The sequence below is a fragment of the Bacillus rossius genome, chromosome 2, assembly GCF_032445375.1.
Source record: "Bacillus rossius redtenbacheri isolate Brsri chromosome 2, Brsri_v3, whole genome shotgun sequence".
NCBI classification, from domain to species: Eukaryota; Metazoa; Arthropoda; class Insecta; order Phasmatodea; family Bacillidae; genus Bacillus; species Bacillus rossius.
In genome coordinates, this window is record NC_086331.1 from 105,000,614 (window position 1) to 105,022,921 (window position 22,308).

General features: G+C 33.6%; 1 protein-coding gene across 6 annotated transcripts in view; it reads right to left on the reverse strand.

Annotated features, from left to right (window-relative positions):
- The window catches only part of LOC134529548 (protein-cysteine N-palmitoyltransferase Rasp), a 42,708-nt gene extending 21,065 nt beyond the window's left edge, over nucleotides 1-21,643 (reverse strand). The window contains exons 1-4 of one of the 6 annotated variants that reach the window (XM_063363754.1): nucleotides 15,129-15,211; nucleotides 5,768-5,943; nucleotides 4,362-4,541; nucleotides 2,032-2,244 (exon numbers count right to left, since the gene is read on the reverse strand). In XM_063363754.1, the coding sequence (XP_063219824.1) occupies nucleotides 2,032-2,244; nucleotides 4,362-4,541; nucleotides 5,768-5,890 (516 nt within the window). In that variant the 5' untranslated portion in view covers nucleotides 5,891-5,943; nucleotides 15,129-15,211. The other 5 variants (XM_063363753.1, XM_063363758.1, XM_063363757.1 and 2 more) reach the window with 5 other exon arrangements.
- Nucleotides 21,644-22,308: the final 665 nt, after the last annotated feature.

Consider the following 22,308-nt stretch of genomic DNA (forward strand, 5'->3'; position numbering starts at 1 on the left):
CAAGCACACATCGAACTCCTAGCTGTTGTCTGGACCCTCTTATTCTCCAGACGTCAGATGAAGCATGCCTTGGCTAGAAGTTATATCAAGGCTTGTGCTACAACTGTTTACTGCTTTCTCAACATTTTAGCTACAGTGCCTTTTGAATCTGCAGTCCTTAGGTTCAGTTGATTATCTCAATGTGCTATATTCTCTCAGTTCCTTTGATCTGTAACAACAATTTTTTAAGCTTTATAAAAAATATTTTATTTTTGTAAATTTTAACTTCATTCCACATATCTGCAAGGTAAATAGCTGACAGCTTTGCTTTTTCAACACTCAACTGATGACATGATATAGCATGCCACTTTGGATCCATCAACTAAAATAAAAATTAAAAATTAAAAAAAAAAATCCATAGTTTTATGACTATAGAAAAGTTTCAAAATCAAATCAAATTATTCTGAAAAAAAAAAAAAGAAAAAGATTTTTCCTACACTGTATTCAGCAGCCATAACAGCGACGTCATTACAGATGGACACATGTAACCAACATAATACAAGGAAACTGGAAAAGCAATTGACCGGCCCTGCATTTGCCTGGATTGAACCATGGGAAACCAATATCAGAATGGATGGACTAGGATTCAAACCCATGTCCTTACTACACCTGCCATGTAAATTATTTTTTTTTGCTTATTTCAGGTATTTATGAACAAATATTTTAGAACTGAGACTATAGTAACCATTTTGTACGCAATATACAGGTGCAGAAAACCAGAAAACCAACAAGGGAGACTGCCATCACACTCACCTGCAGCTCTAGAGGGCTGGACTTAACTGAGTGAACTACATTCCAGCTGCCGGATAAGACTGAATAGTTACAAAGCTTGGTTATACATAGTCAAGGAGGATGGATCCAGGATAGACTTCTGGGAGGGGGGGGGGGCGGTGGGGGAACGGTAGTCTGGACCTAGTTTATTACCTGTTTATTACTTCAGAAGTCATATTATCCAGTGTATATTTTACCCTTATGAGAAAGGGGGGGGGGGGGTGTCTCGTGCCACCCCCCCGCCCCTCTAGGGGGTGTCTCGTGCCACCCCCCCCCCCCGCCCCTCTAAATCCACCTATGTATAGTTGTGCCAAAAGTAAAGCTGTAGGCCTAGTAAGTTGTACTGTTAGAATGTTACAAACTGAAATAAATCTTTCGTGGCCAGAGTAACTGACTCAACCCAGCAGCCCTGAAGCAGTTATAAACTGATAAAGGTTACTATTAATCAAAACTTACTCTAAAATCTTAAAGAACTGGCAAAAAATATATACGGTTACACATCCATGGTTATGCAAAGAGGCTACCTCCAAGGGAGGACCAGCCACTGTCAACTATGAACTTTGCATGGAATACAAGCTAGTTAATCAGGATAGAGACTCAGTTCATTCACGGAAAACCTTGGCGTGAACTACATCTCCCAGTACACTGTATAATCTACAAAACTTAAGTGTGAAACTTTTGAAGTGTTGAAATGTTAAGCTTTAATTACAAACAGAAACTTTCACATTCCAGTGCAACTGTAACACCCTACAGTCCATTATAGACAGTCGGGAGTAGGGGTAAACACAGACCAGGACTGGCTGGAGAGAATGAACAGTTGTCAGCTGACAAACCAGCCTTTCAGCAACGGATTCCAACACAGCAGAGTGCAACACCATTCTTACCAGTCGTTCACAACCAAGAGTAGAAGATAAGATTTTAGGATGATGTATTTATAGTGTGTGTACAATGCACGTACTGCTAAAGCAAACGAGAAAAGTGGCATATTTACAGCGCAACCTAAGCTGTGATAACAGATATAGTGATGCTGTGAATTACCTACTGAGAATCCCTGTTTTGTCTGCAAACAGCCGTTTTATAGAGCAATTCTGGATCATTAATCATAACTTAGCACAGTAATCAAGAATAAGCATTAAGATACAAATTGTGGCAGACTAATAACTAATAAAGGTGTATGTAAGTAGGCTTATTGTACTAATGAACTAAATTGATAACACTTACCCCCTTTTTGAATTCCTGGTAACCAATGATTGGGCCCAAAAAGAATGCGGGAAAGTAAAGGCAGTACGCCAGTCCTGTAGTCAGATCCTCGGGACTCACACTTGTAGATTCATTATTTATTCTTTCCATGGCAAAAGCAACACATCGGATTAACATCCAACTTTGACTCGCAGAAAATAAATATTGCCAATAATCAGGAAGATCAAATACTAACTGAAACTAACACTTTGACAATTACTGCATATATAACAACTACTTCTGAATATGTACAGCCACAACTAAATCTAATTTTCTGGACTGCTAAGAGAATTAAAGTAAATCCCTGTTAAGAAGTTTCTTAACATACTTAAAAATGTTGACTTATATACAACATAGATTTATTAAAAGGGTAAAATTTTATGTAATCAGTAGGACAGATACAAAAATTTTTAATCTTATTATGTAGGAAATTTTCTTAAGTGGGATTTTCTCAAGAGTTTTTACTGTAGTACTATGTACTTAACTATGATACACCAAATACTAGGTCAAAAGCTTTATAAGAAAACTAAAACTTTTTTGAATAAATACTATCTTAAAAAATTTTCATTATACACACTACGTATTTCTACAAAAGTAAATAATTTTATTTGCATAAAAGGTAAAAGGTTGTATTTTATGTTGCTTAGTAATGCAGAAAGACCACCAGATTTAAGTGAGTTCCAAACTACAGGCTGTCTATAAAAGAATGTCCCAGTTTCAATGGTATATTATAACAGTTTAATTTAGACTACTTACAACAAATCATACATCAAATTGAAGGTAAACTAACCTTTATTTCCTTACAAATGTTCAATATGTGCACCTTTAGTTGTACGGCACACATCCAACCTAAGTTCAATTCTTCCCACACTTTCATTGACTAGTCCGGAGTAATGGAAGCAATAGCCTCTTCAATTCTGTGTCTCAACTCTGGCAATCATTAGGTAGTGGCGGAACGTAGACACAATCTTTTATAAAGCCATAAAGGAAATAATCGCATGGTGTTATGTCAAGTGAACGTTGTGGCCAGCGAAAAAGAGTTCCGTCGTCTTGACCATTACGAACAATCCAATGGTCACGGACTTCGACATTCAACCACTCTCATACAAAAAGATTCCAATGGGGAGGGACTTTGTCCTGAAATTACAGATTCTTTCAAGCAAATTGCAGAACACAAATTGCTTTACGCTCAGGAGTCGCAGATTTGCGTAAGTTCCGTTGCAAGCGAGAAAACAACAAAGGAGTACTTTCCCATGCACTTATCTAAATATGTTTTGAGTACTCTTTAATTGTGAACTTGAACCAACACTCTATAATGCTTACAGTTGATATTATTAAAAGTTGTAACTGGGACATTGAAGTTATAACTGGACATACTGTAGTTTGAAATCAACTAGTGCTAATGCTGGCTGGGACTGAAGCCACGACCCTTGTTGCACAAGCAGAAGTCTCAGCAACCATGGCCACAAGCACTCCTTATTTTCTGAACACTTCCCTCTGGACACAAAACACTATAGTTTTGAGGGATAAACGTAGTACAAACTGATTTTATAATTTTAACTGAAGAAACAGAGAAACAATTTTGCACATTTTATTTTATTTCAAAATTGTTTGGAGCAGTTAAGGCATGTACGCCTTCTCTTACACTAAACCATGTGACATAAACAACATATGATCAGTAGTATCTAGCAATCAAACATGAAATTACATTTAAAAAATGCAAATTACAGCAATTACTGATGAATCTACTATATAAACCATAAAAATGATTATTTTAAATAGAAAAATAATGAAATAAAATTAAAATTCATATGATGATACTGTTAGTCACCCACTTTACACACACATTCATTACGTATTCCCTTGGTTAAGTGTCTGTGAATTTAAAGACCCAAAAACTTATACATGACAGAATAATTGTAATGTGTTCCTTTCAAACAGGATTGAAAAAATTGGTACAAAACCTAAGAAAACATAAAACAAGGAATCTGTATTGGCAAAACTGTGATGATACATGAGTGATGATGAACCAAGACTTGGGGCTTCGCCAAGATTCGGCACATTAGACACGAAGAGGGCCAATAAGATGAAAACTGAGCACTGACGTAATGAATATCTGCCATGTTTCCCACTTGCTATAATCCAGGTTTGACTCCACAGGGAATTGAAACCTTATTGCCTTGGCGGAAGGCAAGCAATCTGGCCTCTCAACCACCACAACTCCCACATACCAATAAAACACATGCATACATCTAGGTACAAACACACATATGTATCATTAATATAAAAATCTATCATCAACTGTTAGTTACCTGTTCAAAACTCAGTAGCAACATTCCAGTCAAAATAAGGCCCCATATCAAGCATCGACTTTTTCTTCCTGACAGAATATACATGATACATGGAGCTGTAAAAGCAAATAATGTGGGCCATAGTCCCAAATTTACAGCCAGGAACCAAACACTGACGAAAATGTACCACACCGGAATAGCCTGGAAAAAATTTTAATTGCTTCAAAGAAATAATACAAAAACCACTATAATATAACAGTAAAAAAGAAACAAAATAAGCACATTTGTGCTATTATTAACTAAAACTATTTTTCTTCTAGGTAAAACAAAGAGATAATGAAACAGTATATTAGAAATAAAAATGTTCCTCCAACTTCCCTATTCCTCTTTTTCGAAAACTATTTAATGACTCAGGCAGAATCAAAACAAAAGTTACTTATAAAGTTGTTATGAGTATCAGTATTTGGATAAAGATGTGGTAACGTCATTTGCACAAATACCATTCTAAAGACTGATTTCATTGTTTTTCCAGCAACAGACAGCTACTAGAATATAAGTAATTTTTGCCTTAGCATGCTTTCAAGTGTGAATAGAAATTAATAAATTAAGATAGGCTAAAAGTGGCATATATAAACTCTCTCAATTTTCTTTAAGTAATCACCTCCCAAATTATTTCATATCAGTTCCCGAACAACCCATATACAGACCAGAATGTGATGTAATAAGTAGATACCCTGAAATTTTGTGGATTCATCCAACAGTAACTTAAACTTCAAACACTGTGTGTTTTTTCAACATCTTCTGTTGGGCCAAAGTTGTTTTGACATGCTATATAAGTGAGTGATTGAATCAATTTAGATTATTCAAAACAATGACGCCTTCTCTCGTGGACAGCAGCCAATGAAAAAATGACAAAAGCACATGAATATACAGATTCCTCAATTCTAGCCAGCAGTCTGTGAATTCACGCTTTTTCCAGGGCTCTACTAATAAAATAGACTACAACTCCACTTCACTAAACAAACTCCAAAAGTACCAAATCCAGTGCAGTGAGCCATAACTAAACTTGTGGCAAGCTTGCATCAATGCACATCCTCAGCTTGGTAATAGGCCACAAACTATGTAGATCATCTACTGGGTAAAACATTAAGTTTGCCATGCAAATAAAACTTAGGAGATCATTTATTATTATTTGTACCCTAGCAGATAACTGATGTTAGGTGCTTTCATTCCAGGTCAAATAATTCTGTAATGCTCAATTTAATATTCAACAACAGGTCAAACTCAGATGTATTCATTAACTAATGATGTGTATAGTATGTTTATTCTGAGTTGAAGTTAAGTGTTATGAGAGGAACCCTGTAATATATCAGCAATGTAGAGACTATGAAATGCAAAAAATATGTATTTTATTTGTGTCTTCCTACCTCTTTATAAATCCAGCGAATGATTTCTGCCCCTACACTGTTGCACATTAACCAAACAGAAGATTTGGACAGGAAATCTGTCCATATGGCCCACTCATAATCTGACTGATCTTTGCTCCTCATTAGCAGTGGCCAACTACTAGAAAAGAATTCTTCTAGAATATATGACCTAAAAACTGCAGAGTAACAACATCAAAGATTTTTATAATCTGCATCACTAAATAACAAACAATAGAACAAAAATTATTTGTATTACAGGCATTCATGAGCTTGAAAACAAAAGGTGTTCAACTGCCAACTAACAGACAGTATCGCCAAACAGGTAGTCAAAAGTATAAAAAAAACAAAAATATCCAGTTTCAAAATAAAAATTGTTTTTATTAATAAAATTTAGATTCGGAAAATAATACAAGTTAAGCTTTAAAAATGCAGCAGCGAGTCAATTAGTTTCAAGAGAAATAAATAATTTCAACATACAAGAAATACCAAATTACTAGTTACTAATCACCAATTTACAGCAACCTAAATAAATTACCCCATTACAGACACATTACAATTTCTTATGACTAGGGACAATATTATATGGTGAATTGGGAAACAACCAAAAAAACATATAATACTGAAATGTAAGTTAATATCATTCAGCACTGAAATGTAACTAAAAACATTAAATCAATCAAAAATTTCACAAAACTTAACTCAAATGATTTTATTATAAAAAAATTTGATCAAATGTAATTTATTTAATCATGAATTTCGCACCAGAATGTATGAACAAAATGAATTGGAAGAAATTAATATTACGTTATTTGATCTTGCATCTCTTATAAGGAACACTTTATTGGTTTTTACATTAATGATGGTGGAACTTTTTTCGAAAACACAAAAATTTGCCAATTGATTTTTATTTTTCTGAGTGGTTCTGTTCTAGACATGCTTATTACTAAGTGAATCAAATGTCATTCAAAATTAGACTATTTTGGTGAAATATTTAAGTACAGTATAAGGATTTTTTTTGGTTCATGTTTGTTGAATAATCCAGTTTTATATGAATACACACAAGGTACAAAAATAAAAACAATAACACTGAAATCTCCTGTTTTAAAAAAGGAAAATTGACCTAATATCAAAACCATTCAATCCTGACGCTACTTATAAATTACATTACAGGTTTTAAATACATTGTTTGTATATAATATACACTATGAGTCACCCAAGCTGTTTACCTGAAAAATCTCTAAACCCATTGAAGATATTGTTATTCTGTTTTCAACAAGATGCATTATAATAAAGTCAAAAATGTAGTTGCTTGCCTTAGCAATGTTGAATATATTGACATTTATATCAACTTTGTTTTTTCAAACATAACTATAAAAATTTCTGCCAATAGCATTGTCGCTCTGACTCATGGGTCGCTCTAGCTTAATATTACAAACTCCCGCATTAGACAACACTCTGCTGTTCACTCGACACTTCCTACATTCAAAATACAATTTCTAAAAAAACTACTTATTAGATTTCGGAGTGTGATACACCACTGATATCTCTACACTGAAGAGCACTTCCTCACTCTAGAACCACACATCAATTAGTGAGGACTTTACTACAATTCATTTTGGTGAAAATGGAATAATGTTAGCTACCATGGGTCTGAAAATATTCCAGGTTAACAGCATAGGTAACTCATCCTGCACATTACAGGTATTTATATACAGGTTTAAATCTAGATCGAAGGCTTTCATGGTCAGTGTTACTAACTACAGCTTGGATTCTAAGTCGAGGCCACGTTGCCTGAAGTTTCGGCCGGAATGCCTTGTTATAGCTATCTTAAACGGAAGGCCTGGTGTTCTGGCTCAGTATTTATAAAAGGTCATTCCCAGCGAGCTGTGGTCCCTGTGGGCAGCAATGTTTGTTGATGATGATGATGATGATGATGATGATGATGATGATGATGATGATGATTTTTGACTCACGAGACCCTCCTAAAATTACGGCCACCCATAGGGACCAATCACAGCTTGCTGTAAATAACCCTATACCAAAACTGGGCCAGAACACCAGACCTTCAGTTGTTAGTCACCCTCGAAGATGGTTGTAACATGATATGCCAAAATGTCAAGCACACCATCATTTTCAAGAAACTGGCCTAAACCCAAAAGCTAGATGTTGACATACAAGTTGTTCGATAACTCAACCAAAATATATTGATTGGTGATTCCTTAAAAATATTAAGGTAAAAAGCCTATTCCAATTTCTAAGAATGATATTAATCCTTGAAACTCAAGTTTTGAAATGTAGAACCAGTATAATTTTTTTGATGATTTCATTAAAAAATTTTACTACCATTTTTTGAAACTAATCATAATTTTCAATCATATTTTATGCTTACAAATCAGTATTTGACAAAAGAAAAGGTTCCATTTAAAATTCCTGCTGAAATGCCTTACTTCAACATGGTGGTGCTGTGACATCATTTTTTAACCTTACTCCACTTGTTACCACTCACAAGTAATTCACAAGTAAGAATGGCTTATATAAAAGAGTGATCAGGCATGAGGTTTGGGAAATTACAATTGTAAATGGTAATATGTAGCAAGTATTTTTATGATGTTAACTATTCTTTATGAACATGTAAACTTTCATGGTGAAACCAAGCGTTAAGACACTTGAAGTAGTCGAGTAGGCCTAAATCTAAGAGTGAATCGAGATGTATAAAATTCATAAACCTAATAGGTAGGGACAAGAGTTTTTTGGTTTTATTTTAAGGTCAATTTGGTCTTTTTAAGGTCAATTTGGTTTTTAAAACAGGAGATTTTTGGTGTTATTGTTATTATTTTTATATATTGCTTTCATTAAAAAAAACTGTAATATACAACAAATATGAATCTCAAATATTTCTTAGTATACACTTATTTCACCAAAATAATCTCATTTTGACTGACTCACGAGTAATAAAATAAGCATGTCTAGAACTAAACCACTCAGAAAAATAAAAATAAATCCGCAAATTTTTTTGTGATTGAAAAATGTGCTGTCATTAATGTAAAAATAACAGGAGATGTAAGAACAAACAACGTAATGTTAATTTATTTAATCCATTTAGTGTATACATTTTTGTACAAAATTCATGCTGAATAAATTACAATCACTGTATTTACCATAATAAAAGATCAAATTGTTGTAATTTGAGTTAAGTTTTGTGTAATTCCTGATTGATTTTGTGTTTTCAGTTGTATTTTGGTGTTATATGGTGTATTAAATAGCTTTGTGTTATTTTTATTTTATCGCAATTCACCATATAATCATGTCCCTACTAATAGGTAGATATTTATTTTAAAATGTTAACATTTTGGCGAACACATGTACTCCTAACTAATGTGGATACAAAATTATGACTGCTCATACATGTTATTGAAAACTTAGCTGTGCTTACACGTAACTTTAAACGGTTTTGTGTTTCATAGTGAGCACAAAAGTTTGCTGTGTTGGTCCATACATGGCGGGTAGGTCTAACTCAGCCATCTTCATATTGTGCTGTGGCCGACAGCATGGCATACGATATCTGCCTCATAGCGTGACCAGCTATTTAACTATAGTCGGTTTAATATACAGCTTGACAAAACATTTAAATATTTTAATTAGTTATATCCCAATTCAAATAGGTAATATTCTGATAAAACACGCAAAACCCCTCCCCCTCGCAAGATGTTTTCTAGGCAGAACTATCAAATACTTTATCCATAAATTGTGAAAATCACCCCAATAACTGGAACCAGTTGTAAATATAACAAAAAACAGTTACTTTTAAAAACTAAAACCAAATGTGGCATCATTTTGTTTTCAAGCTGTAGTTTTATTCAAACATCCAATTCCTTCTAATTCCACACAACATATAGTTTTATTTTTAAAAATGTGCTTCTACTTATGCACACGTGTTTGAAGTTATACTTCGGTTTGATATAATATACTAAACTGTTTTTAAATTAATAGTTACAGAAAAACTTTTGTAACAGAAAAAAATATTTTCCAGGAAATGTGTGTGTACATAAATATTTACCTATAAGCTGAGGTATCCGGTCCGTATTGCCTGGACTTGACTTTATGAAGTGTACAGAGATTTTTTTTGATAAAGCGTAATTTGAATGAAAAAATGTAATGTTTTATTTAAAAAATTAAACTACCTTTGTATGGGAGCAGATATGTCGCAATTAGATGTAGACAGTAATATTAGTCTTATTTTTAATTTCAAGTGTGCAAAATTTCATAAAGTACAAAAATTATTTTTTAAGGGATGGTATGTATGGGGTGGTTTTTCGTTATCTTATGTAGACAGTTATCATGCTCTTTTTTCTATATCAGATGTTGACAGTAATATTCCTCTTATTTTGAACATCAGTTGTGCAAAATTTCATCAAGTAGTAACAAAATTATGCTTTAAGAATTTGGAAAGGAGAATGGGGGTGGTTTTTATGAATATTACATAGAAAGTGACATTTCTCTTGTTTTTAAGGTAAAGTGTGTAAAATTTCATCAAGCTGGGAACAAAACTGTAGATTGGTATAAAAAAAAATACATACATACCGTCTCATATGTATGAATATACACATACTCACATATTCTTAATCAATCACTTTGTGTCTATATGATTTATTTTTATTATAATAAAAAAAAATTTGTATTCCTACCTAGTGTAAAATTATCAAACCAACTGACTCAGCTATGTTAAATAAGTTAGTTAGACAAATAGTTAAACAAATAAGTAGTAAGACAAATAGTTAAACCAATAAGTAATAATATAATTTTCTTAAACTATAGTGTTAAAATTAAATAATAAGCTGTTGCTGTATATGTGCTGTCTGGTTTTAGTGCCTGCCTGCAGGTGATGCCTACCTACTTACACTGCCTGCAGTTGCCCTTTATATATTTGTTTTGTCTATATTTGTTTGATTGCTTTTATGTTGTGCCCACCTTAAAAGTTTTTAAAAAAAAGCCAAAAAAATGTTTTGTAAACATGAAAATTTCACATATAAAGCATCAGTTTTGATTGCTGAAGACACAAATTCCATTGTTACTAAAAAAAAACTTGGTGTGTTATCAAACAAAGAAGATTGAATACTGGAAGAAAAAAGACTTACCCCTATAATACAAACTATAAGATTTTACAGAAGGCAGGAAATAGCAGTAAGAAGAGGTCATCGTGACAGTGGACAAATAGGCTTAGAAGAGCCAGAAAAAAGGACATTTTTGACCACTGCTGAGATACAGAGCTAACAGTGGAGATGATGACCTTAAGGACCAGTTAATGAACAGTGGTATGAGGAGCATGTACACAAGTTCTTTTATTCAAAACGAGCTCATTAGCATGTTCGGTCATTTAATCCAATCTCAAATTGTGACAAATGTCAAGAGGTCTATTATTTATTCCATTTTAGCAGATGAAACCACTGACATTAGTCAAATAGAACAGTTTTCTCTGTGTGAACGATATGTTGAAGACCACTCATACAAAATTAGAGATGATTTCATTTACTTTTGTCCCTGTTTATACTGTTACTGGTGCAGGCTTAGCTAACACAGTGTTAGAGACCTTATCAAGTTTAGGGCTTGACTTGAAGAAAATGAGAGGTGAAGGATACGATGGTGCTGCCGCGATGAGAGGGCAACTCAGAGGGTACAAGCTTCTATCAAAGAAAAACTACCACTAGCCTTGTATACACATTGTTCTTCACATAGTCTAAATTTGTGTTTGTCGGATACAGTAAAATTCCTGCTATAAGAAATTATATGGGCGTTATCAAAGAAGTCTGCAGATCATTCCATATGTCAGCCAAAAGGACTGAAGCTGAAATCAATATCTGACTGTTTTCCTGAACAGAAAAAAAGAAACTTATTTCACGATGTGAAACACAATGGGTGGAAAGGCACAACTCAGTGTTTTTATTTTAAAATATTTTAGAACCAATACTTCTCACTCTTTTGAAAATAGAAGAAGAATCAAGTTACTCAGCACCTAAGGCATGTGCTCTAAGTAGTTCTATCAGTCAATTTCCATTTTTTGTCAATCTTTTTCTTTTGAGCCAGATGCTGTCAGCTTCAAAAAACTTATCTGAGAAGCTTAAAACAAAATATCTGTCTCAAACCATGGCAAATGTTACAAGTGTCTCAGATCTGCTATCAAAACAAAATATAAATACTAATGACAACTTTAAGACCCTCTATGCTCAAGTAAAGGAATTTTCTTCAAAACTCAACATTAAAGAAGAGATTCTAAGAGTTTGTCACCTTCAAACAGCCCACAACAATGTCCCTTACAGCACACAAGAAGAATACTATTGACGAGCTGTTGATGTACATTACCCTGATGATTTATGTAATTCACTGAAGGAACGCTCTGAATCTTACAAGGAAACAGTTGCATCTTTACACCACATCCTTCCATAATTTTGTAAAAAACAGATGTCTGTTCATTGGATGCTGGTTTAATTTCTACAAAGAAGATTTTTCTCATAAAGAGGTCGCGCAAAGTGAGTTTATGTTGTCGAAAGAAAAGTGGAGTCAGGAAAAGTCTGAAAATCATCCCAAAACAGCCATCAGTTCTCTAGAAAAATGTGACAAGACTTTCTTCCCTAACATTTATATTATCTTGACACTACTAGCAGTTCTGCCTGTTTCTGTTGAAACCGTGGAAAGAAGCTTCTCAAGTTTAAGAAGACTGAAGACTTACTTAACAAATACAACATCAGAAAGTAGGCTTAATGGACTAGCATTGCTTTCAATCCATAGAGACATTAAAATAAGCGATGAAGAAGTTTTTGATAAGTTTGCTAGTATATCAAGAAATAGGGACTTTGTTTTACATAAAAAAACAATATTCTTTTTTTTTTGTGTGTTTACTTTATTACACCATATTTATAGCTCAAAAATAATAAACCAATATTCTTTTTCATTGTACAAAATTTACTTTTTTTGGGTTGTTGAGATCACAGCAAAAAAAATCATCAAATAAAGTTAACACATTAAGTAAGTCAAAAAGTAGGGGGAGTGAGGAAAATAATATTAACGTGAATACAATTAAATGTTAAATACACGCATGTTATAAAACAACGCACTATCATATAATCATATATAATAAAGTTAAAAATAATCTGGAAACACAAAATAATAATAATAATAATAATGAGAAGATGAACTAGATTTAGTCCCAACATTTTGTTTAAAACACCTTAAAAACTATCCTTAATCACGAATGATAGTTCATTAAAAAAAAAAGGGATAATAATAGTAGGCTAGGTCATATTCATTTCCCCCCCCCCCCCCCTTTCCAAAGATTATAACCTATAGTCACCACTGAAAGATGTATTGTAGCAAAAGTACAAGTAAAAGAAAAAAAACATCCGTTTAAAAAGATGAAGTTCAGTATTCCATAAGGGCCTGTTGACAAAGTAGAATTAAATGACTAAATACCCCAAAGCACAAGACTCTCAGAATAGAGAAAAATTGAACTGAATCGATGCTAGTGTTTGATACTGGAAATTTGGGGCTATTATTTAGGGGAGACATAAACATTAAAAAACAATTTTGCATAAAAATTAAAAATTAGCGAAGGATCTTGAGAGACAACTTCATCAGTTTTTAAGGATAGTTTATCTTTTGTAGACATATTTCATAACTATTAACATAATGCCAAAAATTTTTGAGATCATGTTTAACATTATTGTTTATATTTTGAGTACAAAAATTTTTATCACGATTGATGAGGTTCTTGACTGTTTTACAACAGAATGAATTTAGAGTATACTATTGCATGTTCATATTTCTGTTCTCTAGTTTGGAAAAAAAAATTATTTTAGGGTACTAATTAATTCTTTAGAAACCAATGAGGATATTTAGTATACATTAAAATAAAAGTATTGAGTTTCTCCAAAAAAAATGTTTGTCTACTAATTTGTTCACATCACAAAAAAGTCAGAACAATCATGTTCTTTAATTGAGTTATATAGTCCAAAAAAGTCACAATTTTTGTAGTTTCTCATGTAGGCTGAGTTATTTGAATTTGTAGAATAAATGCCCATTGTAATTATAATATCAAGTGCAGGATGAGGTAAATCATCTTTGACTAACTGATCAACTGTAGAAACTGCACATTCCAGAAACATTTGAAAAAATTAATCTAAAGGCATATTGGAAGACAGGTTATTGTTGTACTGAAATAAACCTAGGATATTAGTAAAGTTTAATAACGATTGAGCCTTTGATTTTATATAAGAATGAGATGTATTACGAGTATGTTTGTTGGATCAGTCAACAAAAGGCACATTGAAATCAAGTAATAAAATAATACCTGGTTGGAGTTATTTGAGGGGGGATATAAATATTACCAAGTATTAGAGATTTGGAAGCTGAGGTTTTAATTTTGATCCCAGCCGCATAAATATACGCATTGTCATAATTTTGAATAGGATGAACTGACATAAATTTATGTTTATTAATCACAATTAATACAGCTCCACCTCTTTCCTTATAGCGTGGAACTGGATTTCAGTCGGATCTGTATATAAAATATTGATCAGTAAAATAATGGGAGTTGATACTTATTGTTAAACCAAGTTCCAGTAGGACATATTGAAAATTAAATTTTCCAGAAATTAGTTGGATTTAGTTCTTAGAGCTTTTACATTTTGCTAACAAATTTCCCACTCCAAGGCATAAATTGATGATATAATTAAAGTATTAAATTAATCTGTTGGTCTTCTGTTTGCAGACAACCTAAAAATATACAGAAAAGTACCTTTCTTACACCACAACTGTCTTTTGCCACAGAGCAACATATTTTCTGTAGTTGAATGGAGAAAGCTTAGCTTAGAAGACCTCTACTATGGTAAAACCACTACAATAACCCTCTTTGAAAAATATCATCCTATTGATTTTGATTATAAACTAGCAAATCAAACCATCACAAAATTCAGATACATTATAGATTTAGGTATCTCAATAGGTTATAAATTAGAGGCGCAATTCGAGTGGTCAGAACACTCGCCTCCCACCAAGGCAAACCAGGTTCAATTCACGGCGTGATCCAAGCCGGAATTTTTCACAAGTGGGAAACGCGGCTCATGTTATTGTGGCTTGTGGGTTTTCTCAGGATACTCCCATTTCCCCCACCAATTGATTCCATTCCTGCTCTATACCCATCTCACCTCCCTCATTCACCAACAGAGGTTAATATTGGAGCTATTAAATTGTAATTTGCTCAAATTACTTCAATAAATTCCCCATATCTACTGTAGATAATAAACACAACCATCTCAATAGTTTTTAAAATAAAATTGTACACAACCAGACTTCATATGCACACACTTACCTTGCCCACTTAAATAAACATTGTAGATGGCATATGAAACACTGCCTAGCCAAGTAAAACAGTAAGCCCATATCTCAGTTGTAGGCAGTGCAGCATACATTGTTCAAGTTTCCTGCAACAAAAACCAATGAATAATATGATTTTACTGTGGTTCAGGGCTTTTAACAACTCGGGCTTGACAGTCACAAACTCAGGGATCAAAACTGAAACAATGACTTCTAAATATAGAAATTTTCTTTGTATTCCTATTATTACAGAGAAAATCAAACTGATTACGTATAGTAAATTTCTGTAACCCAAATTGAAGGGCTATTTTGTTAGTTTGCCGTGCAAGAAATCTTTATAAAAAAATTAAAATAATTTCATACAATACCTATATCATTTTATCCTCTACAAGTAGAGTAGCCTACAATATAGAACTTAAAGAGTTTTGTTGCTATTGAAACTAAGCTACAGTTGATTTTTTTACTAAATGTGGTTGCGCCAAGAAACATATTTCTTCCTTTCACAGAAGTATACTGATAACTTACGAAATTTTAGCAGTGTTACAAACGTAAACCACAACCAAATAAATCTATAATTAGAGGTGGGATTAAGTATATAGTAAATAAAAATAAACAGAAATAACTCTAAAATGCAAGTCAAAACACAAAATGCAACAAAATTTATCCGAATTACTTAATTTTGTCCATTAAAATGTAAACTCAATTTGTAAAATTTAAGTTTAGGCACTAATTTAGAAATTAAAAAAAATTATGTACTATGTACAAAAACTAATTTAGTTGATGTATGATTCTTTTTCAGGGTGTACACCAAAATGTGAGATAAAATTTCCAACTTTTCCCACCTCATTGAATAAAAATATTGCACTGAGAATAAGTTAGCTTTAAATCCTGGATTCATTTCCGAAGAGGTACCATAGTTACAATACCGTACCATAAAAATTGAGCGAGTCCACGAAAGACATTCAACCAATACAGGACTAACTCTATTGTAGAACATTGTCAAGTCTAGAACACCTTAAAATTTAAAAACTAATTTTGACGTTATGCAGGCATAGTGCACCTTAACGTACACACTCGAGGGTGTAATCCAGTGTATCAGCTTCATGGCAACCTACTCTGGTTTTTATTTTAAGGCACCTTCAATGTGGCCATTTATACCTTCATCACAAAATAAATTTCCAAGTCTAGGACGCCTTAAAAATTAAAAACGAATTTCTACGTTCTTAGATGGTTAATTCCCAGTTTATGTAGATAACTCGGTAGACAGTGAGAAGTTAGATAAATTTAAAAATGATTTCCCAGTTTGAATACTATTCACATAGAGCAATCTGTGTAGTATGACATTTCAGATTTTGCTAGTACTGTTTCTGATGAAAATTGTAACTTACAACTAAAGTGTCAAAACCCCAAACCTTAAAAAACCAAAGAATATCACTGCATTTGAAAAATGTGTTAACGGTGTCCCAAACATATTAGAAAGTACTGATATTGTTGGCAAACCTGTTTACCGAGCAAAAACCTTAAGATTTATATCCTGTTGCTTATGGTAGTTGCACTATTGTCAATTCAGAGTAGCCTATGTACTCTTAGCTCAAATGCTCACCTTTCACGATTTGATAAAGATAAAATACATTATTCTTTAAAAGCTGCCCTGATGGAAATGTTTTGTCGCGGGGGGGGGGGGGGTCGATCGGTCGGCTTTAAGGTGGATTTTTAGTGGGCGCCACCATGTGGTACGGCACGTGGACCCGGTGAGACTCGTAACTCAGGGCGTGACGTCGCCCATGTGAGACGTGATATTCCCCCTTGAAAACATCTAGCACTAATTCCTGCCCGCTCTCAGCGTCGGGCACGCTTTTACCTACGAAGTGGGCTCTCAGGCGTCCCACACGCCGTCACACTCCACGTGGTCACACAGATGAAAAATAAAAGAATAATACGTTAAATTTGCACGCCTGATTTATTCCGCTAATTCAGCTCACACGCGTACACGGTTGAAACTGTACAAAACGCCCGCGGCACGAATCGGTTTATAGGTGATGAACCACCACGTGGTCACATATTAAATTACGTAGTATGAGGAAAAAGACCGAGACTGGCCGTAAACTAATTAATGAAACAGTCCCCCGACCGAGAGTAGCTCCGAGGACTAAAAGAAAGTGATTGAGACGAAATTAAAGTTAACAGAATTACTTGGCAGAGAAAACAAGCGGTGAGGTCCCCGGAGTGCTGAAGCGTCTGCTCTCGGTCGTTGATGGCGGAAGACTGGGGATGAGATCATAGCTCGCTCGACTAACATGGCGTCCTCCCGCCGAAACAATTGCCGTTAAAAGATATTAGCGACTTCGTGCCACGGGAAACTAAATTAACATGACAAGAATGCATTGAAAATTATGTGACAATTTTTGAATATAGAGAAAAGATTGTACAAATTATAATTATTAAGATTTAAATTTAATTATTGTCTGGCTTCGGGTTTCCTCGGGAATGTCCGGAAACGCTATATTTTAATACATTATTTTAAAATAAAAGTACATAAAACCCTCCCGGCCGATCTGCCGTCACGTTGCACTTAGGGAATATAAAAACAACATAATTATATATACAGTCAAACCTCTATCTATCGAACTCGCATGTATCGATTGTCCGTGTTTATCGTTTACTTTCTACGGTCCCGGCAAATTTGCCATACAACTAAGGTTAAATAAATCTGCTTGTACCGATGTTCGAATTATCGTTTTGTCCGCATTGATCGTACAAAATATGTGGTCCCGTCACTATAAATTATAATAGATGATCGTTTAACCATAAAGATTTTGCAGAAATAACCATTTCTTAGAAAGAAACTGTCATAAAAACAGTAACGATTGTATACAGTAGTAAAAATCACCTTAAATCTGCAGCCAAGTAATAGAGCACGTAAATATGAAGAAAAGACAAATGAACAATAACTTACGAAGAAATATGGATGATGTACCATAACTACAGTACAAACCCAATTGTTATCCTAAGATAATTACCATAAAAAGAACTAAAGATTCTTTGTCGATACCATAATTACTACAGAAGCACGATAGCTACCACATTTGCACTACAGTTACCGTAACAACCGAGATGTATATTTACCGTGACGGTAATGTATTTATTTATGACATATTAAAATTATAGAACATTATTGAAAAAAAGGATATTAAATTTTTATATGTACGTTTGGCACATGTTGCGAAGAAATAATGCGATCTGAAAGAATGCAGGATACTACGAAAAGTGAAAACGGTAATCATGGATTTTTAGGTTATGGCAGTCTCTCTCGTTTTTCAGTAATATTGGCCGAAAATTAACAAGCGTATCGGAAGTCGGCAGAAATGCTGATTCAACTAAATATTGGCAAAATCGGCTTCTTCAGTATAGCTCTACATTTGATGACATGGGTAAACATATTTCAGACTTCAGGATATTGAAAAAGACTTTAATTTCCATTGTAGATTTATTGTGCGTATGTTTTTTTTTTTTGCAAGTGTAAATTGAATTAAGTAAAATACTTCCATTTTTATTTATTTTTCAACTGATTAACTTTAATGACAAGTAACTGATATATTTCTGACACTAATTTTGAGGTTGAAATATTTTTTTAAAAATTCTTAGAGTGAAGTCCACATCTATTGAATGTCCGCATCTACTGAATTTTTTTGTTGGTCCCCTGAAAAACGATAGATAGAGGTTTGACTGTACTTATGTTTTTAGGGGTGCGGCGCACTGGCTCGACAGCGCCCTCTTGCCGGGCGAGCACACACGCACGCACACGTACGCACGGGTAGGCGGGAGGTTTGAATGGAGGGTGGATGGTGTTTGGGCGGTGGCATATCGGACTTAAGAGGGGCAGCAGGCCCGGACGATGTCAGTTTAATAGGCTATAATTTTTGTGTATAAGTTTCGTTGCTTCCAAATTTGTGTTAAGGGAAATACAGTTTACTATGCATCTTGTAAAGATAAAAATTATAATAATATGTATAGGATTAACATTATCGAACCCAACGCCAGGTACTTACATCATACATGTTAGGACTAGGAATGTGCAGGGAGACAACCACGATAGGAAAACATGGTATGTAAGAGGTTGGCAACATCCGCAACTGAAAAAAAAAAACTGTGTACGTTAAGGTGCACTATGCCTGCCTAACGTAGAAATTTGTTTTTAAATTTAAGGTGTCCTAGAATTGGCAATTTATTTTGTGATGGAGTTATAAATGGCCAGATTGAAGGTGCCTTAAAATAAAAACCAGAGTGCCCCTTAAAATCTAAACCACAGTAGGTTCCCACAAAGCTGATAAACAGCCTGTATAAGGTAGAAATTGTTTTTGTTTAATTTGTAAGTTAGTTGCATCCATATTCTACAATAGAGAGTTAGTTCTGTATTGGTTGAATGTTTTTCGTGGACTCAACCGATTTTTATGGTACAGTATTGTAACTATGGTACCTCTTCGGAAATGAATCCAGGATTCGAAGCTAACTTATCCTCAGTGCAATATCTTTATTCAATGTAAATAATTTACCTTGCAAATAGCTCTTAGTAGTATAGAGGTAGAAGTGTAATGAGTAGCACATTGTAACTGATTTTTTATGATTATAAAGAAGATACGGAAATAAAAAAATGGATTTTCAACATTTTATTTACCTTTGTTTCAATTCACCCGTCCTCAATATTTACTTAGATAACCCAACTAACCATTCACGCTATTATACACAACAATTGTAATGGTCTAAGCAATTTTAGGCCTTTTCAGCTTGGGCCATTAAAATTGACCGGCCTCCATAGTGACTACGGCGTAGTCATTGGGTAATGGGCAACATACGCAGAACCCTTCTAAACTTAAAAACCGGTAAATATGTAGAGTCGCGGTATATGTGAAAAAAAAATGCTAAAAATCCGAAAATACCTTTATTCTATGCTCTTTCACTTCCTCTTTTCAAATCAACCGGCGGAGATAAGAAATTCCATATACTTTAGGAGATATCGAATTTTTTAATTTTCATCACAATACTTGAGTATTCATGCTGCGATTACCATTGTTTCTTGTTTACGAGTATTTATTATGTTTCTTATTGGACAATGTTGTCACGTGACAGTTCCGTGATTGGCCAGTATTCAAATGAACCAATACGTGATTATTCATTTATTTATTAATGTTCCGTCGGAGGTATCGCGACGTAGGTGAATGACTACATCATTTCCTTCTAATGGCAAAGGAAATCTACCTGCCTCCAACTTAGGTGGGCTTTTAACGTTTCTAATTTTAAAGTCTTATTTTTTATTTGGATATTGTTGCTCAAGTAATAAGTAACAAAAAAAATTTACGTGAGTTGTTATTGTTCATCATTTGTCCGGGTTTGTTTGGTCAGGTCAGTTACATTATAAATATTTTAAAACTAAACAGCCATTAAAATTAATTCACATTATTTTTTATGTCCGCTTAGTTTGAAAGTATTAATAATGTAACTGACCTGACCTAATTGACCATTTTATTTATTACGCATTCACGAACACACAGCATAATAACAAAAATGGCGTCGTTCAAATGGTTGTACAGGTGTTGTATTGCTAAATTAAAATTTTTTATATCTCCTAAAGTACTTGGAATTTCTTATCTCCGCCGGTTTTAATGAAAAGAGGAAGTGAAAGAGCATATAATAAAAGTAATTTGAGATTTTTAGAATTTTTTTTCGCAAATACCGCTACTCTACATGTTCAAAATTAAAAAATTCGATATCTCCTAAAGTGTTTGGAATGTCTTATCTCCGCCGGGTGATTTGAAAAGAGGAAGTGAAAGAGAATAGAATAAAATATTTTCGGATTTTTAGCATTTTTTTTCGCATATACCGCTACTCTACATATTTACCTAAAAACCAGCAACTTCACACATCACACTACAAATTGTATTATAAACTAGGTATTCATGTTAACTGTTTTAATATTTATGAAATAATTGAACATTTAACGCTAAAAGTTTATGTAATGATACACGCAAAAATAGCAACAAAAAAAACAGAATGGTGGAAAGTTATATCCAAAAACTATATTGTAAAATACGTACTTCAGAATTATTACCTATTTTCTAATTGTTCGAATTATGAGTTAAATATCCTCCAATAACCTCAACACAAAGAGAGTTGTAAACAAAGTAAACAATAACAAACAAATATTAGGAGAGCTTCCGATTACACTACTCGGCACTTACAGTAAAGATTTCTGACGAAATATTTCTGATTAACACAAGAGTAATTCGTATAAAATTTCAGGAGATAAAAAATCAAAAGACATCATCTAGAATAAAAAAAACAGCTTAAATTAATTTACAATAATTTCAGTGCATACTCACTTCGATTGTAAATATTTATTGATATTTCACGTGCAATAGTTACGGGGTTCTTTGTAAAAACAAAAATCTTATATAAACTTATATGATGCTACTCAGTAGCAAAATTACCATAAGAATGAAAGATGAAACAAACTTTTTGTGCTTGATATTTTGTGTTCGATGTATTTATGAATGGTTAAGGCATCGTTTGGTTAGATAAACAAAAGTAAGTAGATTTTTGTGAGTTTTATATATGATTATGAACTGTACTATGTGATATAGGTTAGATTGTGATCTAATTGTTGATATCTATACTTAATTTTGTTTACTGTAATTATGTATGACTTTACTTTTATATATAAAATTATCTAAATAAGTTTTTATTCATGGAAGTTATATAATTTTAAATTTGTATGTTTTTAATACTGTTCTTGTACCTGTTTATGTGTTTGTATATATGTTTATTTGTATTTTTTATGACATTGACGCCACAGTCGGTGCTCCCTCGGAGATGAAACAGGCCACTATGTGCCCTCAACACCTGAGCCAGTGCTAGTGCAACGAACACGCCCGCGCGTGTGTCTTAGTGCAGCGCCTCGAACGGCGTGACGTCAGTCAAGGCCAGCTAAATGCCCAAAGCACCCAGCCGGGTGTGGCAATGCGCATCAGGTGTCTAGTGAACATGTTGAATCAATTATCAAACAGAAACTAAAACTTTTAATAAGTATAAAAAATGTCTTTAATTAATTAATGCTTGTGTCAAATATTTCCGCTCCCAAAACTGGCCGGCATCGCCTTCCCGCGCTCCGTCGTTTTCCC